The sequence below is a fragment of the Prionailurus viverrinus genome, chromosome D3 (genome assembly GCF_022837055.1).
Source record: "Prionailurus viverrinus isolate Anna chromosome D3, UM_Priviv_1.0, whole genome shotgun sequence".
Lineage (NCBI taxonomy): Eukaryota > Metazoa > Chordata > Mammalia > Carnivora > Felidae > Prionailurus > Prionailurus viverrinus.
This window is the reverse complement of record NC_062572.1, coordinates 14,161,592-14,184,157: the sequence shown is the minus strand read 5'-3', so window position 1 is coordinate 14,184,157 and position 22,566 is coordinate 14,161,592. Positions and strand designations below refer to the sequence as shown.

The following is a 22,566-nucleotide window of genomic DNA, read 5'->3' as shown; positions in this document are numbered from 1 at the left end:
GGGAGGCAGAGGCAGAGACAGTATGGAATAGCCCACACAGATCCACGCCTGGGCTTGTCTGAGATGACAGTCTCCAGCAGAAAACTCCAGGCTAGGAAAGACGTGGGGTGGGGCGTTCTCGTCCAACTTGTGTGAACCTGTCACTTCTGTCCCAGTGACGTCGAGACCCACAGCCAGGACCAAGTGTCAGTCGGACAGCGAACTAGCAAGAGCGGCCATCTGACACACAGCCCTCCCCTTCTCATACCTCAGTCAAGGCCACCCCACCTTCACAGAGAGGAAAATCTCATTAACCTGACCCCTGCTGATTCAAGCAGCCACTTTCTTGGTGGTACCTATACAGAGAGGGTTTGTGAAGCAAATTAACGTCAGAGACATTGCAAGGGGTAGAGTCAGCATCTTTATAAATCTTCCATCCCCTTGTAGAAGCACCTGTTTACACACCAACATTTGATGTGGGTTTTTTAAAGTTTTTATTTTCATTCCAGTTAGTCAGCACACAGCGAACATTTGACGTGCTAATGACAAGGCCTTCTGATCTCGTTAATGCAGGTCCCTGAGGACTTCTGTGTTATGGTTTTCATTACCTGTGTACTTAAAACTAATCTGCTTGTGTCCCTTGTAGAATTCAAGCCCTCCCATAAAATAGACTAATTTCTCCAGCTTAGAAAGGGGCACACAAGACACAGCCAATGGTTCTGGGTCATCGCTATCCCCAGCTCATCCTCCTTAGGACCATTGGGAATTTTCTCCTGAGGATGGTCATACCTTGCAGAGACCAGAAGGAGAGGAGAAGAGGCCCCAAGGGCTCCCAGATTTTTTAAAATGGCCTAACCCAGGTGGGCTTGGGGCTGTCTGACCACCATGGGCTAATGGAGATGCTTCTGGAGGTGCCAGATGTGTTAGTCTGCTCAAGCTACTGTAACAAAATATCAGAATGGGTGGCTTCAACAACAGAAATTTATCTGCTCACAGTTCTGGAGCCTGGAAGTCCAAGATCAAGGTGCCAGTAAGATTGGTCTCTGGTGAGGCCTCTCTTCCCGGTTTGCAGACGGCTGCCTTCTTGCTGTGCCCTCACATGGCCTTTCCTCTGTGCACATTCGGAGTGAGAGAATGCTATTGGGTGTTTCTTCCTCTTCTTCTAAGGACACAAGTCCCATTGGACTAGGGACCATCCTTATGACTGTATTTAACCTCAATTACCACCTTAAAGTCCCCATCTCCAAATACAGCCATATTAGGGGTTAGGGTTTCGATATATGAATTTAGGGGAGACATGGAGTCCATAAAACCAGACGCCCCTCATGCCCCACAGTCCCCTAACACAGACCATCTGTTGTCTCCTTGGCAGGTTCTCCGTATTTGGCCTTGGCTCCCGGGCTTACCCTCATTTCTGCGCCTTTGGACATGCCGTGGACACCCTCCTGGAGGAGCTGGGAGGAGAGAGGATCCTGAAGATGAGGGAGGGAGACGAGCTCTGTGGGCAGGAAGAGGCTTTCAGGACCTGGGCCAAGAAGGTCTTCAAGGTAACCACCTGCCCAGATCCCAGAGACCCAGGGGGAGAAGTCATGACCCCCGAGACCTCCAAAGACAGAGTGCCTACACCATATGAAATAGAAGAAACCTGAGAGAACTTCTGGTATTTCCCCACCGTGTGTCCAGCCAGGATACAGCTTTAAACAACTCGGATGAGTTTGGGTGGCCTTAAAACACACATTCTTCACCTAGAATCTAACCTCCTGCATCATGGGCAAGGAGTTGGTCTATAAAACATTGTGCTCTTGGAATTTCAGAGCTGGGAGGAATCCATCCCGCACTCACATTTGGTAGACAAGTAGACAAAAAAACCATAAAGTAGGTTAGCCACACCAGGGGGCTGTGCCTCGACCTGGAACTCAGGTCTCACCGATTTGTCTACTTTGACATACTTATCCCTCTTGAGCTAGATCTTTGCTGACCAATGCAGGAGCCGCCGGCCCCATGTGCTATTTAAATGTAAATGTGGGGGCGCCTGGGTGGCGCAGTCGGTTAAGCGTCCGACTTCAGCCAGGTCACGATCTCGCGGTCCGTGAGTTCGAGCCCTGCGTCAGGCTCTGGGCTGATGGGCCGGAGCCTGGAGCCTGTTTCCGATTCTGTGTCTCCCTCTCTCTCTGCTCCTCCCCCGTTCATGCTCTGTCTCTCTCTGTCCCAAAAATAAAAAAATAAAATAAAATAAAAAATAAACCATTGAAAACATTGAAAAAATAAATGTAAATGTGAATGAATTCACATTCAGTAGGATGAATGGACAAGTGAATATAGTAGGTCTCTACAGTGACATATTATTTAGCCATAAAAAGTATAAAGAACTTATACCTGCTACAACGTGGATGGACCTTGAAAGCATTATGCTAAGTGCAAGAAGCCAGACACAGGTCTATGATTCCGTTTAAATGAAGTGTCCACAGTAGACAAACCCATACAGACAGAAATTAGAGTAGTGGTTGCTAGGGGGTTGGGGCCGTGAGAGTGGGAGTGACTGCTGACAGGTACAGGGTCTCTTCTGGGGGAGGAAGATGTTCTGAAACCAGATTGTGGTCGTGGTTGTGCAACTTTGTAGTTCAGTGGGTTACACTCAAACCCACTGAATTGTACATTTGAAAATGATGAATTTTATGTTACATGAAAAATTTCTAGGGGCGCCTGAGTGGCTTAGTCATTTAAGCATCTGACTCTTGATTTTGGCTCAGGTCATGATCTCGTGGTCATGAGATCAAGCCCCACGTTGGGCTCTGCTCTGATAGAGTGGATCCTGCTTGGGATTCTCTCTTTCTCCCTCTCTCTCTGCCCCTCCTCCCCCTCTCTCTTTCAAAATAAATAAATAAACATTTAAAAAAAATTTTCATATATATATGTACATAGAAATAATTAGGTGATTAATTATAATATATAATATTGTATATGAAGACAGAAATATTATATATTGCATAATTGCAGAAATATATTGATATTACATAAAATAATTAAATGTATTTATATACTATAATAGATGTATAAAATTTTAATTTTTCATTAAATATGTAACTCTACTTAATATACACATATTAAATAGAAGTTAAAAAACTCTATTTAATATACACATATTATAGAGAATTTAAAATCTCATTCCTTGGCTGTGTATTTCATATTTTCAGCAGCCACAAATAGCTATTGGTTACTATATGAGACAGCACAGAACATTCCCATCATGATGGAACCTCGTATTGCACAGGGCTATTCTAGACATGAGGTCACAGGGGAAGAAATTAATAATGGCCTTCTATCTGCATGGGGGCATGATTCGATTGGCCATCCTGGGAAAAATGGAAAGCCATGAATACGGACCTGCCACCTGTCACCTGCTCCTTCCTCCACCCTGGAATGCATTCTCTTCAGCAGCCCCAGGAGAAAGCGGATTAGGTAGCTGCCTATCATCCAGTTGGCATTTTCCGTCCTGCATGTAAATGCAGATAGAAAGAGGGGAAACTGAGGCCCCTGAGCTAGAAGGATATTTATGGGGGGAGGCTGTGTCCATAAGCCTCTTTCTGGATTTCTTCCTAGAGGAGGAGAACTGAGATAACTCGGCTCTTTTTACCTTGAGAAAACTATGGTTCTTGACTTCGTCAGCCAACTTCGATTGAACGCCCCAGAGTCAGGGTCTGTTACAAGCCCCTATAGCCTTTGGTTATCACCGCCCCCCTCCCATCAAACTCCCAGTCCTGACAACCGCTAATCTACTTCCTGTCTCTGGGGAGCTGCCTGTTCTGGACATTTCATACGAATGAAATCATTTAATATGTGGTCTTTTGAAATCAGCTCATTCACTTAGCATGTTTTCAAGGTTCGTCCACATTGCAATATATATATTAGTACCTCATTGCTTTTTATGGCCAAATGATACTTTGCTGTACGTATATATCATATTTTGGTTAGCCGTTCATCAACTGATGGACATTTAGATTGTCTGAAAATCAACGCAAGGCCAAAAAAGGGTTAAATCTGCCCTTAAAAGCTTTTAAATTATCCGTGGCTTTTATTCCAAAAACCTGAATTCCAAACAGTAATTCTTAGGACCACTAAAGTCGGAGAACTTATGAACTTGGCAAAAAAAAAAAAAAAAAGGAAAAGAAAGGAAGAAAATTTCATATGCAGGTATTCAAACATTCAGTATGTTCTGCTTTTAATGTAATTTTTTAAACCTTTAGAGGAAGGTGGATGGGAAATTCTAAGGTGTTTATTTTCTTTTTTAATGTTAGGTCTCTACAAATATTGGTTTTAGGAATAAATGACGTAGAAGTTACATGTTAAGTAGAGGTTAAATCCTAAACTTATTAGTAAATATGATATGTCCAGCACATCAAAGGCGTTCAAAAAATACTGGATGGATTAGTGGATGGATTGATGGATGATTGGCTGGCAGGTATGTGGTGGGATGGAGAGATGGATGGGTAGGAGGGTAGATAGATGGAAGAAGGGAAGGAAGGAAGGAAGGGTAGATGGAGAGATGGACAGATGGATGGATGAATAGATGGAAGGAAGGGAGGGAGGGAGGAGTGAGGAAGGGAGGGTAGAAGGAAGGAAGGAAGGAAGGAAGGAAGGAAAGGAGGGGGAGAGAGGAAGGAAGGGAGGGAGGGAGGGTGGAAGGAAGGAGGGAGGGAGGGTGGAAGAAGGAAGGGAAGGAAAGGAAAGGAAAGGAGAAAGGGAAAGGAAGGGAGGGAGGGAGGGAGGGAGGGAGGAAGGAAGGGAAAGGAAAGGAAGGGGGAGAGGAAGGAAAGAAGGAAAGAAAGGAAAGAAGGGAGGGAGGGAGGAAGGGAGGGAGGGAGGGAGGGAGGATGGAAGGAAAGGAAAGGAAAGGAAAGGAAAGGAAAGGAAAGGAAAGGAAAGGAAAAGAGGGGGGAAAGAGGAAGGAAGGAAGGAAGGAAGGAAGGAAGGAAAAAGAAAGGAAAGGAGGGGGAGAGAGGAAGGAAGGGTGGAAGGATGAACGGGTGGGTAGGCGGAGGGATGGAAGGATGAATGGACAGATGGGTGGATGAATGGATGGAAGGAAGGGAGGGAGGGAGGGAGGAGTGAGGAAGGGAGGGTAGAAGGAAGGAAGGAAGGAAAGGAGGGGGAGAGAGGAAGGAAGGGAGGGAGGATGAATGGGTGGGTAGGCGGAGGGATGGAAGGATGAATGGACAGATGGGTGGATGAATGGATGGATGGAAGGGAGGGAGGGAGGGAGGAGTGAGGAAGGGAGGGTAGAAGGAAGGAAGGAAGGAAAGGAGGGGGAGAGAGGAAGGAAGGAAGGGAGGGAGGATAAACGGGTGGGTAGGCGGAGGGATGGAAGGATGAATGGACAGATGGGTGGATGGATGGATGGAAGGAAGGAAGGGAGGGAGGGAGGAGGGAGGAAGGGAGGGTAGAAGGAAGGAAGGAAGGAAAGGAGGGGGAGAGAGGAAGGAAGGGAGGGAGGATAAACGGGTGGGTAGGCGGAGGGATGGAAGGATGAATGGACAGATGGGCGGATGGATGGATGGAAGGAAGGAAGGGAGGGAGGGAGGAGGGAGGAAGGGAGGGTGGGAGGAAGGAAGGAAGGAAAGGAGGGGGAGAGAGGAAGGAAGGGAGGGAGGATGAATCGGTGGGTAGGTGGAGGGATGGAAGGATGAATGGACAGATGGGTGGACGGATGGATGGAAGGAAGGAAGGGAGGGAGGGAGGAGGGAGGAAGGGAGGGTGGGAGGAAGGAAGGGTGGAAGGATGAACGGGTGGGTAGGCGGAGGGATGGAAGGATGAATGGACAGATGGGTGGATGGATGGATGGAAGGAAGGGAGGGAGGGAGGGAGGAGGGAGGAAGGGAGGGTGGGAGGAAGGAAGGAAGGAAAGGAGGGGGAGAGAGGAAGGAAGGGAGGGAGGATGAATGGGTGGGTAGGCGGAGGGATGGAAGGATGAATGGACAGATGGGCGGACGGATGGATGGAAGGAAGGAAGGGAGGGAGGGAGGAGGGAGGAAGGGAGGGTGGGAGGAAGGAAGGAAGGAAAGGAGGGGGAGAGAGGAAGGAAGGGAGGGAGGATGAATCGGTGGGTAGGTGGAGGGATGGAAGGATGAATGGACAGATGGGTGGACGGATGGATGGAAGGAAGGGAGGGAGGGAGGGAGGAGGGAGGAAGGGAGGGTGGGAGGAAGGAAGGGTGGAAGGATGAACGGGTGGGTAGGCGGAGGGATGGAAGGATGAATGGACAGATGGGTGGATGGATGGATGGAAGGAAGGGAGGGAGGGAGGGAGGAGGGAGGAAGGGAGGGTGGGAGGAAGGAAGGAAGGAAAGGAGGGGGAGAGAGGAAGGAAGGGAGGGAGGATGAATGGGTGGGCAGGCGGAGGGATGGAAGGATGAATGGACAGATGGGTGGATGGATGGATGGAAGGAAGGGAGGGAGGGAGGGAGGAGGGAGGAAGGGAGGGTGGGAGGAAGGAAGGAAGGAAAGGAGGGGGAGAGAGGAAGGAAGGGAGGGAGGATGAATGGGTGGGTAGGCGGAGGGATGGAAGGATGAATGGACAGATGGGCGGATGGATGGACGGATGGAGGGATTCATGCCATGATTTGGAGCTGTTGGTGGAGAGTCCCTCTTGGCTGAAAGAGGTCACCGGAAGCCCTGTGTGTGCCACAGGCAGCCTGCGATGTGTTCTGCGTGGGAGATGACGTCAACATTGAGAAGGCAAACAACTCCCTCATCAGCAACGACCGCAGCTGGAAAAGAAACAAGTTCCGCCTCACCTACGTGGCCGAAGCTCCGGAACTTACACAAGGTACCTCTCCCCCCGCTCCTGGGGAGGCACGCAAGACGGGGGGCGGGGGGGGGGGGCAGGAAAGACAGGAGTTCTCACCTCCACCCACTTAGAGGAGGTGGTTTCATTGCTTATCTTTCGTGCAATCCTCTCAAAACAAGTCCACTGCCAGCGCCCCCCCCACCCCTGCTCAGCCAGGCGTGTCCTTGGATGTCCCTCCCTCCAGCAGGAGGATGTCACTCTGACCTCTTCTTCTCAACTCAGCTCGACCAGATTTGCTTTTCCACAGCCGGCACCACCCCTCCCCCCCAGAGTCTTTTCTTTCACCTCTTGGCTTCACTCTGGGGGACAGTGGAAGTGTGAAGAGAGGGTCAGTAGAAGCTGGAGGGTTGGCCCCGACCACAGTTTAACCCCATCTCAGGAAGACTGTTGTTTTGCTCCCCGCAGGTCTATCCAATGTCCACAAAAAGCGGGTCTCGGCCGCTCGACTCCTCAGCCGCCAAAACCTTCAGAGCCCTAAATCCAGGTAGGAGCACCTTCAGTTGGCTCGGGGTTACCCCCCTGTGCTCCGGGGGTCACCCACGATCGGGGCAGAGAGTCCTGGTTGGCTCGGGGGACCGGCTTCCCCGTTACTGTTCCAAGTGCCACGGGGACCCCCCTGCTGCCTTGCAGCATCGAGATTTTCCTGCTTTCCCTTTGCCAAGCTCGGACCTAGAAGGTCCAGGAACGGAGATGGTGGCGACCATCGAGGAAAGCAGAAACAGGAAGGATTTATGAGGCATTTTTGATGTAGACCACACCCTTGTCAGACTGCTAATGTGCATCGTACCCCAGCATCCCGGTCAGAGAGCATTTCCTCCTTGTGGGTCCTTCTTCTCTGTGGAGTCTTGAAAACTGGCTACCCGGACTCCGTTGAAATTCCTCTGGGACGACAGGAGGTTCGTCACCTCACAAAACAGCCCACGCTGTGTTTCGAAGTGCAGGTTGTCAGATATCATCTTACTCTCGCTATGACCAGAGGGCATCTTCCTAGCACTTCATTTTGACCCCGGTTATACTCGAGCGACACCCAAACCAGATTCAGTTCTTCCAAATGGGAGACCCGCTAAGAGCCAAAGCCACCAACCAGCCTCTCCTGGGGTCTTGATTCCTTCCCGTCGTTCTTCCTAAGGCCTAGTTTCCCGAGCCTTTTGCTTTCGTCAAAGGACACGCTGTGCCCTGCCGGGGATGTCGTTCTCAGACCTGGTCACAGTGCACTGGAGGACCTGTGGGAGCCGCCACGTGCCCCGAGGCTCTTATAACCTTATAACCACCCCCCCCCCGTTTGAGCGGGACACCCTGAGGCCACCCAAGATGTCAGGCGTTGTCCTGATTGCCACGCTGCTCTCGCATTAAGCTTGCACCCTTGCTGCTCTTAGACATCGAGTGTTTTCAGAGTGATGGAGCCAGGTCCGTCCCTCACTGTCCTTGAGTAAATAGTATTTGTGGCCTTAATGAAGTCCTTTGCACTGATCCCTATTGAAAGGCGTTTTTGTTTTTTTTTTTCACTTTCCAGTTACAGCCCACAACGCTCTTTTGAAATCTTGATTCTTTGCACATGGCATAGTGCAAAGAATAGGCTCGCAAGCTGGACAGCCCTGGGTTCTGCTGCATACCAGCCGTGTGACCGTGGGCAAAGTCACTCAGGGCCTCGGAGCCCCGTCTCCTTATGTCAAAGGAGAGTGGTGGCCATAAAGATCGCCGATGGTTAGCTAGTGCTTTCTGTGTGCCGAGCACTGTGTTGAGTGCTCTGTGTGTGGGATCTCCCAGAACTCTTTGACCAGCCCAGGAAGTAGGTGCTCCTCTGACCATCAACACTTTAAACATGAAGAATGGCGATCAGAAAATGCCAGTGACTTTTCCAAGGTCACGCAGACTCGGTTCTCTGATTCCAAAGTCTGTATGCCGGATGGCTCCACATGTGACCTCAAGAGCGTTGCAAAGCCGTGGTATTAAGGACAAGGTGCACAAAGCAGCTAGCATATCATACGTTTCCCTTCTCTTCCTTGTCTGTCCCAGCATCAAACACCTGCAAATTTAGTATGCATGCTTTCTACGTGGGCTCCAAACCTCTGATAAAGTTACCAGCAGGATGAAGCCCCCAGAGCTCTCATGTTCTCTCTTAGCTCCTCAAGCATGAAAGAAATGGATTGGGAAATTAATCCCTTTGAATAATTAGTTAAATGCTACATTCGGAGCATAATGATCTCTGATACAGGGAGGGACTCTGTATCTGAAATACGCACCCTACTTCCCAGTCTGCCCTGTGGAAAGCGATGACTTTGGTAGCCCAGAGGAGAAGGGACCGAGAATCCACTGGAAATTTCCTTTAGCAACAAGCTCTGAAAAACCAGATCACAAAAATTACTCCCTAAACCATAAAAAGCAAGGTCCTTTGCAAATGTTCTGCATGCTAAGTTGGACCGAGTCCCAGAATAACCCCCACTCACCTCTGGAAAGGACAGCCGACTCTACGCTGAGGGAGAGAATACTTCAGCAAGGTTAGGACCTGGAACGTAGTATTAAAATCAGTCATGAAGGAACGCAAAAAGAATCAGATTGTATACAGGTGTCTACGTCTTTAGAAGCACAATCCGTAACACTACCTCTTTTCAGGCTTTCTATCATCTCCAGCTTTATAAGTTGTTGGGGTTTTTTTTTAAAAGGATGATTGAGGCAAAAAGTATGATACTCTCTCCCATTTTCCCCCTGCCCAAGTCGGCACAAAGTCATGGTTTTGGGGCCAGGAGGCCATGAGCAAGATATCACAAATCTTTCTCCGCCCCACAGACCCTTAATTGCAGGCAAAGTGACCTGCAATTTCTCTTCCTCATCGAAAGAGAAAAATGACCACGGTTACTGCCTCGCCAGGAGATACACTTTTTAGGTACACCAATTAGCAAACAATAGAGAAGCAGATATAATGGAGTGGTAATGGGTAATCGGGTTGGGTGATCTTAAGTCCCAGATGTCGGAAGGAGGAAGGAAGACACAGGGTAGGCTTTAGAAAGGAAATGAGGACAAAGGAGGAGCGTCTAGGCAGAGGCTGGCAGGAGCCAAGGTGCGGCAGGGGTCCTGAGCACTGAGGCATCGTGGAGGGTGGCAGGACATTACAACGGACAGCTCCTGGTGGGGGAGCTCTCGATTCGTGTCTCGCCTCGGATGAAATTGCTTCTCTCCAACTTTCCCGCTTCGGCAGAGAACATCGACATTTGGCTTAACCCAAAAACTCAAGCGTCCATCTTGCCTCCTGCCCCTTCCTTACACTGCACATCCAGCTCACAGCCGGTCCTCTGGTCCTATGGGACTTGGCTTTCAACTTCGTCTCAGACCTACAGCTGCCACCTGGAGCAAAGCCGTGTTCATCAGTGGTATTTGTCTCCTTGTGTCTTGGCTTTTCTCTCAAAGATACGTTTCCAAACAGCAGCCAGACCAATCTTTTAAAAACGTAAATTGAATCCGCTGCTGCTTCAAGCCCTTTAGTGGCTTCTCACTGGATTGAGGAGACCTTCAGACTTCTTGCCATGACAGGTCATAATGAGGCCTTTGTGAGCCTCTGCCCGGCTCTCTGATCTCCTTCTCCCACCTCCAAACACTCCAGCCTTCTTTCCCTTCCCCAAACGTGCCACACCTTTTCATACCCCAGGGCCTTTGCACATGCACACTCTTCCCAAACAGATCTTTGCATGTTGCCTTTTTCTCTTTGTTCAGGTCTCTGCTGACATGTGACATCACAGAGGGCTCCCTGACCATCCTTATCTGATGGTCACTCGGCCCGCTGCCCCCAGCCCATCACCACCCACCCATCCACATCACCAACCAACCCCCTCTGAGACCTTTTTAAGTTGCTCCTCAATGAGAATAGAACACTTTGTTGTGCGTCCATCACTGTCTCACCAGTGCCTAGAACAGTGCCCGGCACTCAGTATAAATTTGCTAAGCGAATGAAACTTGAAACTTACAATATTTACTCTTTACACTGAAGAATGAAAGTAGCTATTTTTTTTTTCCATTTAATGCTGGATGTTAGCTGGCTGTTGTTTCATCTGTGAGCCCGTCAATGAGCCACTGCCAAGCACACGTGTGTGTTAAGCTTCTGTGTGTGGATATAAATCACAAGCAGTGGATACTCTGGAGGAGGGGATGGTGAGGCTCCAAATGACTGCTACCTTCCCGTCCCTCCCTTTCTCCCCTTCCTCTGTACTTCTCAATGGCCCATATGTGTCCCAAGCTTAAAAAAAAAAAAAAAAAAAAAAAAAAAAAAAAAAAAAAGCTTACAAAATCCTATACAATTCTTACAAACCCCTCCCCCCCCCAATTGAGATTTAAGACAACTGGTCTCCAGGTTAGTGCAACTGGGAAGGGGTTGGGGGGAAATCTGCTTCCCCCACAAGGTCTCAAGGACCAGCCCATCAGGGTGTCCTGGGGCCACGCAGCCATTCAGTGCTGGGCTTAGGAAGTCATGCCTGATCAGAGGCTTGCAGAGTCCCCGGGGTTAAATTCCCAGCCTGGGGCACAGCCTGGGCCCACCCAGCTAACCTGCCAGCTGCCTCCCCATTTCTGCCCTTTGGCCGCCTGACCACCTTATGTCACGTTCAGGAGGACTTGGGAGAAATGACTGTGAACGTGAGCCAGCTCAGCAAGTACGGGTCCTCCGCATTTCTATTTTGTACCGCCCAGAACGGAGGCAAATATACTTCTGAAAGAAATCGTGATGATCTAGGAGAAAGTGGGAATTGCTTTGCGGGCCTTTCAAAGGCTTCCTGTGGTTGGCGCGAGAGGCTCCGAAATGAGCGGCCCCACAGCGCCCCCTGCTGGCTCTCAGCCTCTGCTAATTCCGATCGTGGAACTGGCAGGAGGTGATGATGTCTTTGCTCTCCAGGAACCAGAAATCCCTATGAACTCAGAGCAGAATCAGTCGTGCAAGTCCTTCTAATTGACAAGATTAGTGTCCCAGGGATAGCAAAATCTGTCCAGGAAAAGAGAATGGGACCCCAGACCCTGACAGCACCATTCACAATTTCAGCCACCAATTTCCCCACCAGACTAAGGACGGGGGTGCCTTGCTTCAAGAAAATACTTGCAAAAGTGAATGTGCCAGCACAACTCTTTTTAATAATGGTGGCTATTTGCAGCACAAAAGGCTTCTTGGGTGTGCCAGAGACTCCTTTAAATAGCGAGTCCCATTGATCTATTCAAGTGTTGATTTACATTCTGTGGAGAATGTAGAAACTTCACATTGAATGCGAAGGGTCTCTATCAACTGAGAACCAATTAGCAACGAAGAAAAGCAGGTCGAAATGCAGACTCAAAGAGTACAAAGAATCTGATTTTCAAAGGGTGATGGGGCCCCCAAGTTTCCAGGTGGATCTGTACTAAAACTTTGTAAAGGACCAGAATGATCGTAGTCTGTGAATTCATTCTTGAAGCCTTCCCTTGGCATACGCCTTCTGCCCTTAAAATTCAAAAACCAATGCAAAAGAGAAGTACCTGACAGATATAAATAAATTTCTCTCTGCGTTTTCTCCTTAGATCTCTCAAACTTATATTGGTGGATTTGCACGTAACAAAGACCAATTATGTTTCTCATTTCCATGACAATATGGGGACCCTCCACTTACAGAAGAGGGGTGGAGCTTGGGATTCCCAGGAGAGCCGGCATTACGCAGAATGGGGACTCCAATGGGGTAGTGGTTCCTGGGAGAACCCCAATTAGTACTGAGAACAGAGTCTGTTATGGCGGCTGGTTAACCCTGGGAGTCTGAGGTCTCTTCATCTAATAAATATTTCTTGAATACCAACGATGTGCCACGCACGGTCCTATTTGCCAGGAATAGAGCAGTGGAGAAAACAGATTCCTTGCCGTCTAGAATTTGCATTGCCCTGGAAGCCAGGGGGGCAGGCAGGGGGCCAGACCACAAGCCACATGACGATGTAAACTCTACTAGACGGCAGATGGCGGTAAGTGGTTTGGAGAAAGGCAGGTGAAGGAAGATAGACAAGCAAGGAATCTGAGGACTGAACCCTGAGGTACTCTCATGCCCAGAGTTTGGGGAGACAAGAAGGAGCCGCCAAGGAGAGAAGATCAGGAGAGCCTGGGGTGCTAGAATCCAGGACAAAGGAGTTGAGAAGGAGGAAGTGAGCAGATATGCCCAGTGCGTCTTCCATGACCAAGAGGAGCGCTCGGAACTTTCCATTGGATTTGCAATGCGGAGCTCATGGGTACCAAAAGCTGTGGTGTGGAATGATGGGGGCAGAGGACTTGGGGCCTCGCGGAATGGAAGGAGGGGGATTGCAGCCACAAGAAGAGACAAAGGAGCAAGGAGAGGAGGCAGTAGCTGGTGACCCTTATCCAACTGTTCCTCGACTTCCCCTCCAGCCGATCAACGATCTTCGTGCGTCTCCACACCAATGGGAATCAGGAGCTGCAGTACCAGCCTGGGGACCACCTGGGCGTCTTCCCTGGCAACCGCGAGGACCTCGTGAACGCCCTGATGGAGCGGCTGGAAGATGCTCCCCCAGTCAACCAGCTGGTGAAGGTGGAACTGCTGGTGGAGAGGAACACGGCTTTGGGTAACTATGGCCAGGGCCGGGCACCCCACCCGGCTGCCCCCGAGGCTCCTTCCCTTCCCCCGGGGGCTCCAGGGGCAGTGCGTGGGGGGGGGGGGGGGAGGAGACCCGTCCTTCTTCCCCATAACCACGCCAGGTGGCAGAATGGGTCTCTGTCACCTCCAGTTTTTGAGACTGAAAACTCCTCCCGGGCTCATGGCTGAACAACCTTGGCCCAACTGGCTGAGCCCGCATCCATGGACCAGCGTCCATGATACCAGGACACCCATAGCTCATCCCTGGGGGCGGGGCTTCTGCCTGCCTTCATCACCACCACCTCACTGCGCACCGAATAAGTAGCAGCTGAGTGCCCCTCCCTCCTCTTAAAATGAAAAGGCACTATATGCAGCTCCATGGCCCACTAGAGGTTGAACCACGTTTCTGGCCTCATTAGATCAGGTTCCGGTCGTTTCGGTGACCATCCTTGACATTCCTGTTGAAGAACTTTCAAAGGCAAATGGGTCTTGGTGCTTCAGCTCAGTAGGCGCAGGTAAGCGTAGGGCTCAGGTACGAGGAACCACAGTGACCTTACGTGACAGCCCCTGATTTGGTGACATATCACCTTTCCGAAGGAGTTAGGGTGTACCGTCAGAGCAGAATGTGGAAATAGTATGTGGTCAGAGCCCTGCTGAAAAGCCCACCGAAAGATACCACTTTGGGGGCGCCTGGGTGGCCCAGTCAATTAAGTGTCCAACTCCTGATTTCAGCTCAGGTCATGATCTCACGGTTCGTGTTCCGTGCTGACAGCGTGGAGCCTGCTTGGGATTCTCTCTCTCTCTCTCTCTCTCTCTCTCTCTCTGCTCCTCCCCCGCTCAAAATAAATAAACATTTTAAAAAAAGAAGAAAGATACCACTTTGGAGAGACAACACTTTATCTTCATAAATCCTACCCAGCCAAGTTCTTCCTTGGTGTTGGACTAGCACTTTTTTTTTATCTTGGGTTGAACCCCTGATATAAAGTAAAGGCTTGTGTTTAGGGGCTCTATCAGGTGCAAATTACACAGGCGCCCTACGGTGTAGTAGTCAGAACGAGGTCTGGAGCAGTGCTGCCTGACTTCACACTTACTAGTTGTGTGGCCTCGGGCAAATCCCTTTACCTCTCTGTGCTTCTTCCTTTTTTCTCAGTGGCAACAGGGGGATGATGATAATACTAGCACCAATCACCTAAGATTGTTGTAAGGACTAAATGAATTACTGGAGAATAGCACTTGGCCTAGAGAAAGCGCTAGGAAAGTGTTAGGTATGTTTGCAATTTTAAATACTGAAACCCCACTGAGAGGTTTGAGAGGCTGGCACCATGAGAGGGCAGACAGAGCCAAAATAGACCCATAGCTTGTGTTCAGTAGGGGGGCTCACTGCATAGAATGCCACGGGACTGTCTCATGCCATTTAAATAATGGCCTATTCTTTTTATTTTTGAACTGGTTTGCTCAATTGATTTTGGATATGCGCCTTGCATAGATGGGGTGATCGCGTGGTCCCCAGAACCCTGGGTGTAGATGTGGAACATGGAAGGTGGCAAGCCAAGGCTCACCGGCCCCGTCCTCTGTCCCAGAAGCAAATCTGGCCTTCCTGGCCTGGACCTAAGCCCTCGGAGCTCAGACTCTCCTTCCCCCGTCCACCCCTCACCTCCATAGGCGTCATCAGTAACTGGACAGATGAGCACCGCCTCCCGCCCTGCACCATCTTCCAGGCCTTCAAGTACTACCTGGACATCACCACACCGCCCACGCCACTGCAGCTGCAGCAGTTTGCGTCCCTGGCCACCAGCGAGAAAGAGAAGCAGCGACTGCTGGTCCTCAGCAAGGTGGGTCCCTGGCCTCGTACAACCCCCAAGGGCACCTTTCACCTCCTAGTTGGCGGAGAGTTATAGAACTATAACCACAGCTGTCCAGCAGGTGGCAGGGTTGAGCAAGAGTTGCCAATTTTTGTTTGCAGGCGGCCACCATATTGGCTAGTCCTGACCATCTCCCTTCATTCTAACTAAGGTCTGACAGAACGAGGGTAACTCTTTTGAATCTCAGAGTTCTCTGGCCTGGTAGAAATTGCTGTGCTAACTCTTGTTCCTCCTTCCTTCGCAACTCTTGAGCTTCCATGAGTTCTCTCTGAGCCCATACTTAGGAGGAAAAGAAATAGAGAATCCCACTTGCCCTGTTTTAGAGAGAGGCCTTTCCCAAAGCAGAGGACTTATTGGTAGGACTGCAAGATATGGGAGCCCCTCTGATGGTAAAATGAATCAAACAAACCCTTCTATCATCCTTGCTTTGAAGCCTAGGGCTTCCTTGCCCCAAGTTGCTGCAAAACCTGGCTCAGTAGAATCCTACCCAGGGGGGCCACCCAGACTTCTCCCAGTGGGGGCTCCTCTCCACTAAGCAACGTTGGTTTAGCTTTCTTCTGCTGTCCAGGAGAGGGCACTGAATGATGGGCAGAGAGGAAGAGGCTAATTCAAAGAATGCATATTACAGTCGACCCTTGAACAACACTGGGGTTAACGGTGCTAACCACCCCCCATGTAGTAGAAATCCACATATAACTTTTGACTCCCCCAGAATTGCCACAAACATAGCCTACGGTTGACTGGAAGCTTTACCAGGAATGTAAACGGTCGATTAACACACATTTTGTATGTTATATGTAGTATATATCGTATTCTTAAAGTAAGAGAAAAGAAAATGTGTTTGAGGGACCCGTGTTGTTTGAGGATCACCTGTATTTAGAAGTGAGAAAAGTAACACCAAAAGGAACATTTATAGAGAGTTGTAAGGGGTTAACTCTGGAAAGTTGGAAACAGATTGAAGAAGTCAGAGCATTAATTTTCATCATAAGCTTTGCAGAATTGTTTCACTTTTTACGCTGTGTACATGCATAACTTTAATTTAAAGGTGTAATTGATGAGTCAGGGGCTGCTATGAAGAGGGGCCAGAGATCAGCACTGTTCGGACGGGATGATTTCAAGTAGAATTTGATAAACTGTATGTCTTAGCCCGTTTCTTCCAAAGAGCGCAAACTCTAAGGTGGGATTAAATGAGTGAGGATTTTTAATAAGGGAAACACCTGTGTGAGAGAAAAATGGCAAAGCCTCGGGTAAGGCTGGGAGAACCATCAGACCTCTAACAAGTCTGACCCCAAGTGAAGGAGAGGGAAGGAAGTTTGAATGGAAGCATCTAGAACAGCAGCTGCAGCCTTGGGAAGGACCAGCACTGGTGACCCATGTCTGTTTCTAGTGGGTGTCCATTTCAGACAGCAGTTCCTGAGGCTCTTGGCTAATTGCACCCTTGTAAGCTAGAGATCAGTGAGACTGGAGGTCTGGGGTGGGGGGCACGTCCTTAAGGGTGCCATACCCTATCAATAGAGCAAGGGTCGCCTTTAGGAACATGGGAGAAAGCTTTGTTATATGATGCACTTATAATAGGCTTTATTCCTCAAAGCCTGAGCATCGTGTAAGCAATAAGGGAATGCCCAGGGCAGCTTCTGAGATGTAGGAAAAATAACTCCAGAGCCCCAGAGGGGCTGTGCTGTCCACATGCCCCTGAACATGGTCCTCCACACCCTAACCTATTCCTTTGGGGCTGTCATTCACCGTCTTAAACTTGACCTATGCTCTCTGCAGATGCATCGTCTCCAGCCCTGCAAACTCACAGATCACAGCTGAGTTCTGTATCAACGAGTCACAACTCCTTCCATTTCCAGGTCCTTCTCTCTTGACCTTTACATATGGCAGGACCTACAATAGTTGGGAGCACAGATTCTGGGGCCACACGGCCTAAAGTGGGTGTCAGCAACCTTTTCCCATAGACAGCCAGGTAGGAGGTATGTTAGGCTCACGGTGCCTGAGGTCTCTATCGCAACCCCGTAAACTCTCCCGTTATAGCCCAACAGCATAGACAGCACCTAAGTGAGTGGGCGTGGCCAGGGTCCAATCAGACCTCATTTGTGGGTGCAGAAATTTGAATTTCATATCACATTCTTGTGTCGTGAAATAGTATTCTTTTGATTTCATCCCCAGCTCCCATCCATTCAAACACGTAAAAACAACTCTTAGCTCCTAGGCTCCTACGAAACAGGTGGTTAAGCCACATTTCCCTGTCGGGCTGAAGTCTGCCACCCCCCACCTGGATTCAAAACCCAGAATCACTGCCTTAAAGCCAAAGGGCGTCCATATTTGTCTGTTGCCTCCTACAGTCGTAAGAATTAAAAGCTGGCACGGAGTAATTACTGCATAAATGTTAGCCATCATCCTGGACATCCTGGCGCCCTCGCTGGAAGTGTGTACCGGGGCGGGTGCGAGTCCTGTGTCCCTCTCCTTGGCACAGGGCTTGCAGGAGTACGAGGAATGGAAATGGGGCAAGAACCCCACCATCGTGGAGGTGCTGGAAGAGTTCCCGTCCATCCAGATGCCCACCACCCTGCTCCTGACCCAGCTGTCCCTGCTGCAGCCTCGATACTATTCAATCAGTTCTTCCCCAGACATGTACCCTGACGAGGTGCACCTCACCGTGGCCGTTGTCTCCTACCACACCCGAGGTGGGCAAGGGCACTGGGAGAGCCTCCGGGTCTGCGTTTGCCCCCAGGGGCCTCTGCAGGTCTGCCAAATCCCAAGTCCCCAGGGAGGAGACCCATCCCCAAGGCCAGGAGCTGGGAAAGGGGCAGGGCAGGTGGATCGCCCCTTCAGGCAGAGTCAACCGGTGCAGAATCAGGAAGCGAGAAGGATGTGTGCTTGAAATTCTTCTCTACTCCCCAAGCCTGAGAGCCTTTTTACTGTCATCTCCTCATCGCCGCCCCACCAAGGCAGCGACTCAAGCCACCACCACCCATCCCTCGGGGCGGGGAGCTCCCTGCTGCGTGATGTCCAGCTGGCTGTAGGTCAGTCAGATACCCTAGCGTTTTCCTCCTGTATTTTCCCTCCTCTATAAAGCAGTTAAAATGCACAGTGCCTGGGGGAGCTCTGAGACCGGCATCCTGGAAGGTCACCCAGAGCACACTGACCGTGACCTCAGTCAGTGGCAGGATCTGAATCCGACCCACCCTTACCCACAGGAACCCTGGGCGGTTTCACAGCCGTGAGCTCACCCCAACCATACCATGTCCAGACAAGGAATTCCAAGGCACAGACTTGGCATGGGGCTCTGGGCCTTCTGCTCTGGAGGGAGCGGGGAAGCCGGGGACGGGGAACCTTGGGGACAGGAGGCGCGCCAGACCGCCTTGGTTCCTCTGCTAGATGGAGAAGGACCAATTCACCACGGCGTGTGCTCCTCCTGGCTCAACCGGATACCGGCTGACGAAGTGGTCCCCTGTTTCGTGAGAGGGTGAGTGGCAACTGAAAAGGAATGACCGTTGTCCCAAATCTGCATATGGATGTCCCGAGGTGGGGTAGGTGGACCAGCCCCGCGGGTTCTAGAGAAATGACTGAGTCAGACAGAATTGAGATCGGCAAACACTCCGAATCACTCCAAGTTCTTAAGTCAGTGGGATCATGGGAGGGCGACGCAGCAGAAACTGGGCAAGCCCTCCAGTTCAAGTCAGGTCAAGGTAACAAATATGTATCAAGTGCATGTACTGGGCTGGATGCTGGGGCTGCAGGAGATGGCCGGGCAAACGCAATATCCGCTTTCCTGGAATCGGCAACCTTGTGGAAATTCTATCTGACGTCTCCCGGCCACCCTGTCCGTTTCCCACTTTCTTGGAGATGGGGAAGATCCAAGCCATCCCCCCACCCCCACCCCGCATCGATCAGAGCTGTTCCTCCCAAACTCACTTTGATTATTTTTTTTTTAAGGTTTATTTATTTTTGAGAGAGAGAGAGAGAGAGAGAGAGAGCACGAGTGGGGGAGGAGCAGAGAGAGAGGGAGACACAGAATCCAAAGCAGCTCCAGGCTCCGAGCTGTCAGCACAGAGCCCGACGTGGGGTTCGTACCCAAAACCGCGAGATCACGACCTTAGCTGGAGTCGGACGCTTAACCGACTGAGCCACCCAGGCGCCCCCAAACTCACTTTAAAAGGGCATTCCTGCCTACGGTGAACAGTGCTATACTGTGCACTTAAAAATTTTGTTAAGGGGCGCCTGGGTGGCGCAGTCGGTTAAGCGTCCGACTTCAGCCAGGTCACGATCTCGCGGTCCGTGAGTTCGAGCCCCGTGTCAGGCTCTGGGCTGATGGCTCGGAGCCTGGAGCCTGTTTCCGATTCTGTGTCTCCCTCTCTCTCTGCCCCTCCCCCGTTCATGCTCTGTCTCTCTCTGTCCCAAAAATAAACAAATAAATTAGAAAAAAATTTTTTGTTAAGAGGGTAGGATTCATTGAAGTGTTCCTACCACAATCAAATAAAAAATACAACTTAAAAAAGTTTTCACAATAAAGGATATACCTGAGCCCACGCTAGGTTCCTGCTTTGGCACCCAGTAATGTCTCTACCTGAGCAGTGGTCTCGACCAGTGGTTTTTCTCAGCTGCTGGGAGTAGAGTGCTCATGGGATAGTCCATATGCCAACAGCGTGAGAACCCCCGCCGTGGTGCTTCAAAAATACAGTATCCTGAGCCCAGACTTGCTGCATTGCCCAAAATTCGGCACTTTAAACACCCTCACCCACCCATGGTTCTCTTATACACGGCAGGCTGCTCCCTGATCTTGGGAGATCCCACGGGTGGTTAAATCGCTGCTTCTCAGAGCGGGGGATTCTCCCCTGCCCCCCGTCCCCGCCCAGGGCACATTTGGCAAATTCTGTGGACACTCTTGTTTGTCACAGATAGAGGGTGCTCCTGGCACCTAGTAGGTAGAGGCCCAGGGGGTGCTGCTCAATATCCTACCACGCACGGGGCACCCTGCCCCCCTGCAGCAGAGAAGTGTGCAGCCCCAAATGTGAGGAGTGCTGAGGTTGGGAAACCCTGAGTTAAATCAATCCCGCTGCCCTCTGCGGCTTAGCCCAGCAATGAGGAAAATCGGGAATTGGAGTCGTAGCCAGACTACCTCCTGTTTGGGGGATTCCCCAAATCTCTCAGACCCCCCCCCAACTCTGATCAGACCCCACATGAAGAGTGCGATCCCACTGAGTTACCAAGACGGTCAGGCATCCTCGATCAGACTTGGGCTCAGCCAGCCTTCTGATTCTCTCTTTCTTGCCCAGAGCACCCAGCTTCCACCTGCCCCGAAATCCCCAAGTGCCCTGTATCCTCATTGGCCCAGGCACTGGCATTGCCCCCTTCCGAAGCTTCTGGCAGCAGCGACAATTTGATATCCAGCACAAAGGTGGGTCAGAGTTCAGCAGCCGTGGGGTGTCCACCCCGCCTGGACCCGGGGAGACCCGCCTGTGTCCCAGCCACCCGGACGAATGATGGCATTACCTCTCCGTTGCATCACTGCCTGGGGAAGGGCGGGGGGGTCATAGTACTGACCGGACCCAGAGGTGAGGTCCACGGTTGTACTCCAAAGGACACATCCAAACAACTCTCCCAACCCAGTTCACCCTCGGGCCTGAAATTCCATCCCCAGAGGGCATTTCTTTGACCGTTAAGATAGGACCCATCTGAAACGTCACGCAGACCTGGAAGAATAAACCTTAAGCCTTCTCAAATGCATGTGTGGGTGTGGGATCGTCCCAAAGGTGGTTCCTGGAGGGCAAGCCTTGCTGGGTGAGAGACACAACACATCAGCTTTGGGAGGAGAGAGAGCAAGAAACCCACAGTGGCGGTATGCATTAAACGGGGATTTATTGAGCGTGTAAGAAATGCCAAACGCTGTTGTGGGTGCCACAGACACAACGATGAACAAGACAGGGAAACAAGTTAAAATAATATTAATAATAATAATAATAATAATAAGCTTCCGTCCTAGCCCAGTCATTCTGGTTGGAATAGCTAATACTGATAAAGGATTCGCCGCATGCTGGGCTCCCCTGTTTTACTTCTCAGTCACCCTGGAAGATAGATGCTATTTTTATTTCCATTTGCACCTGGGGAAATACACACCCAGAACATTAAGTAAGCTGCCCACCATCACATTCAGCTGGGATTTGAACCCAGGTAGTATGGCTCCACAGTCTAGGCCTCTAGCACTACCCAACTGGGGGAGGGGGGTGCTAAATAGCCAGGGGGTGGGGGCAGAAGGAAGGATTGAGACCCTGAGCACACCGTACCTGCTTCCCTCAGTGTGTGCATGCGCGTGTGTGTATGTACCCCAGCCTGTCCCCGTGCTTGTGTGCCTGTACCCGCAAGGTACACACCAAGGCTTTCAGCACCCCACCCCTGGCATCACCACCCACAGCCCCAGGTCAGGCCTCAGAGCTGTCAGTGACACGAGATCTTCCCGGTCCCCAGGAATGAGCCCCTGCCCCATGGTCCTGGTGTTTGGGTGCCGGCAATCCAAGATAGACCACATCTACAGGGAGGAAACTCTACAGGCCAAGAACAAGGGGGTCTTCAGAGAACTCTACACGGCCTACTCGCGGGAGCCAGACAAACCAAAGGTAACATCCGGCCCGTTCACAGTCCCCCACGCCCCAGCCCAACACCTGCAGACACCCCCACCTTTCCCGAATTCTCCTGCGGAACATTGCTCTGTACTTCAGGAAGCAGGAGCACAAAGATACCGATTCAAAATATTTAACAGCCCATATCCTCTGATGCCACTTCTATGAAATACCCGGAACAGCCAAATCCGTAGAAACAGAGAGCGGAATTGGTTACCAGGAGCTGCGGGGACGGGGGGCTGGCTGCCGATGGGCACAGAGTTTCCTTTGGGGGTCATGAATAAGTTCTAGAACTAGACAGAGTGCTGGTGGCCCAAGATTGTGGTATATGAAATGCCACTGAATTGTCCACTTTAAGAGGGTTAAGTGGTTCATTATATGTGGTGTGTATTTTACCAGAATAAAAAAAATACTTAAAAATATGAATAATAAAAAACCGAAAAACACATTTAACAGTCCATTAGAGGCACTACCCGTCAGAATGGTCACAGGCCACTGGACTGGAGCACGCTCCTGCTGGGTCTTGGGGAGCCCCAGGGGGCGGTCCCCGGAAAGGGCCCAGGGCAGCTGGGTGGGGTGGGCACTCAGAGGGTCCGGGCAGCGGCTGTTTGGCAACCCGTGTGCTGGGTTTGTGCGGGTGTGAACTGAGAGCCCCTCGCCCCTCCCGCCTCTTGCCGTCTG

The 22,566-nt window shown here is 50.7% G+C and overlaps 1 protein-coding gene and 1 long non-coding RNA gene across 2 annotated transcripts in view; one reads left to right on the top strand and one right to left on the bottom strand.

The window, feature by feature from the left end:
• The window catches only part of NOS1 (nitric oxide synthase 1), a 115,125-nt gene that overhangs the window by 88,737 nt on the left and 3,822 nt on the right, over positions 1–22,566 (top strand). Inside the window, exons 19-27 of the mRNA XM_047828819.1 lie at positions 1,352–1,526; positions 6,663–6,801; positions 7,228–7,306; positions 13,199–13,392; positions 15,066–15,235; positions 17,742–17,952; positions 18,647–18,734; positions 20,545–20,666; positions 21,734–21,882. Coding sequence (XP_047684775.1) covers positions 1,352–1,526; positions 6,663–6,801; positions 7,228–7,306; positions 13,199–13,392; positions 15,066–15,235; positions 17,742–17,952; positions 18,647–18,734; positions 20,545–20,666; positions 21,734–21,882 — 1,327 coding nt within the window. The remainder of the gene's footprint in view (positions 1–1,351; positions 1,527–6,662; positions 6,802–7,227; positions 7,307–13,198; positions 13,393–15,065; positions 15,236–17,741; positions 17,953–18,646; positions 18,735–20,544; positions 20,667–21,733; positions 21,883–22,566) is intronic.
• Positions 6,536–10,431, bottom strand: LOC125149675 (uncharacterized). Its single transcript, XR_007146008.1, has 4 exons — positions 10,085–10,431; positions 9,270–9,328; positions 9,066–9,161; positions 6,536–6,742 (listed from the first exon to the last, which is right to left on the bottom strand). It is a non-coding gene; the product is annotated as an uncharacterized LOC125149675 (long non-coding RNA).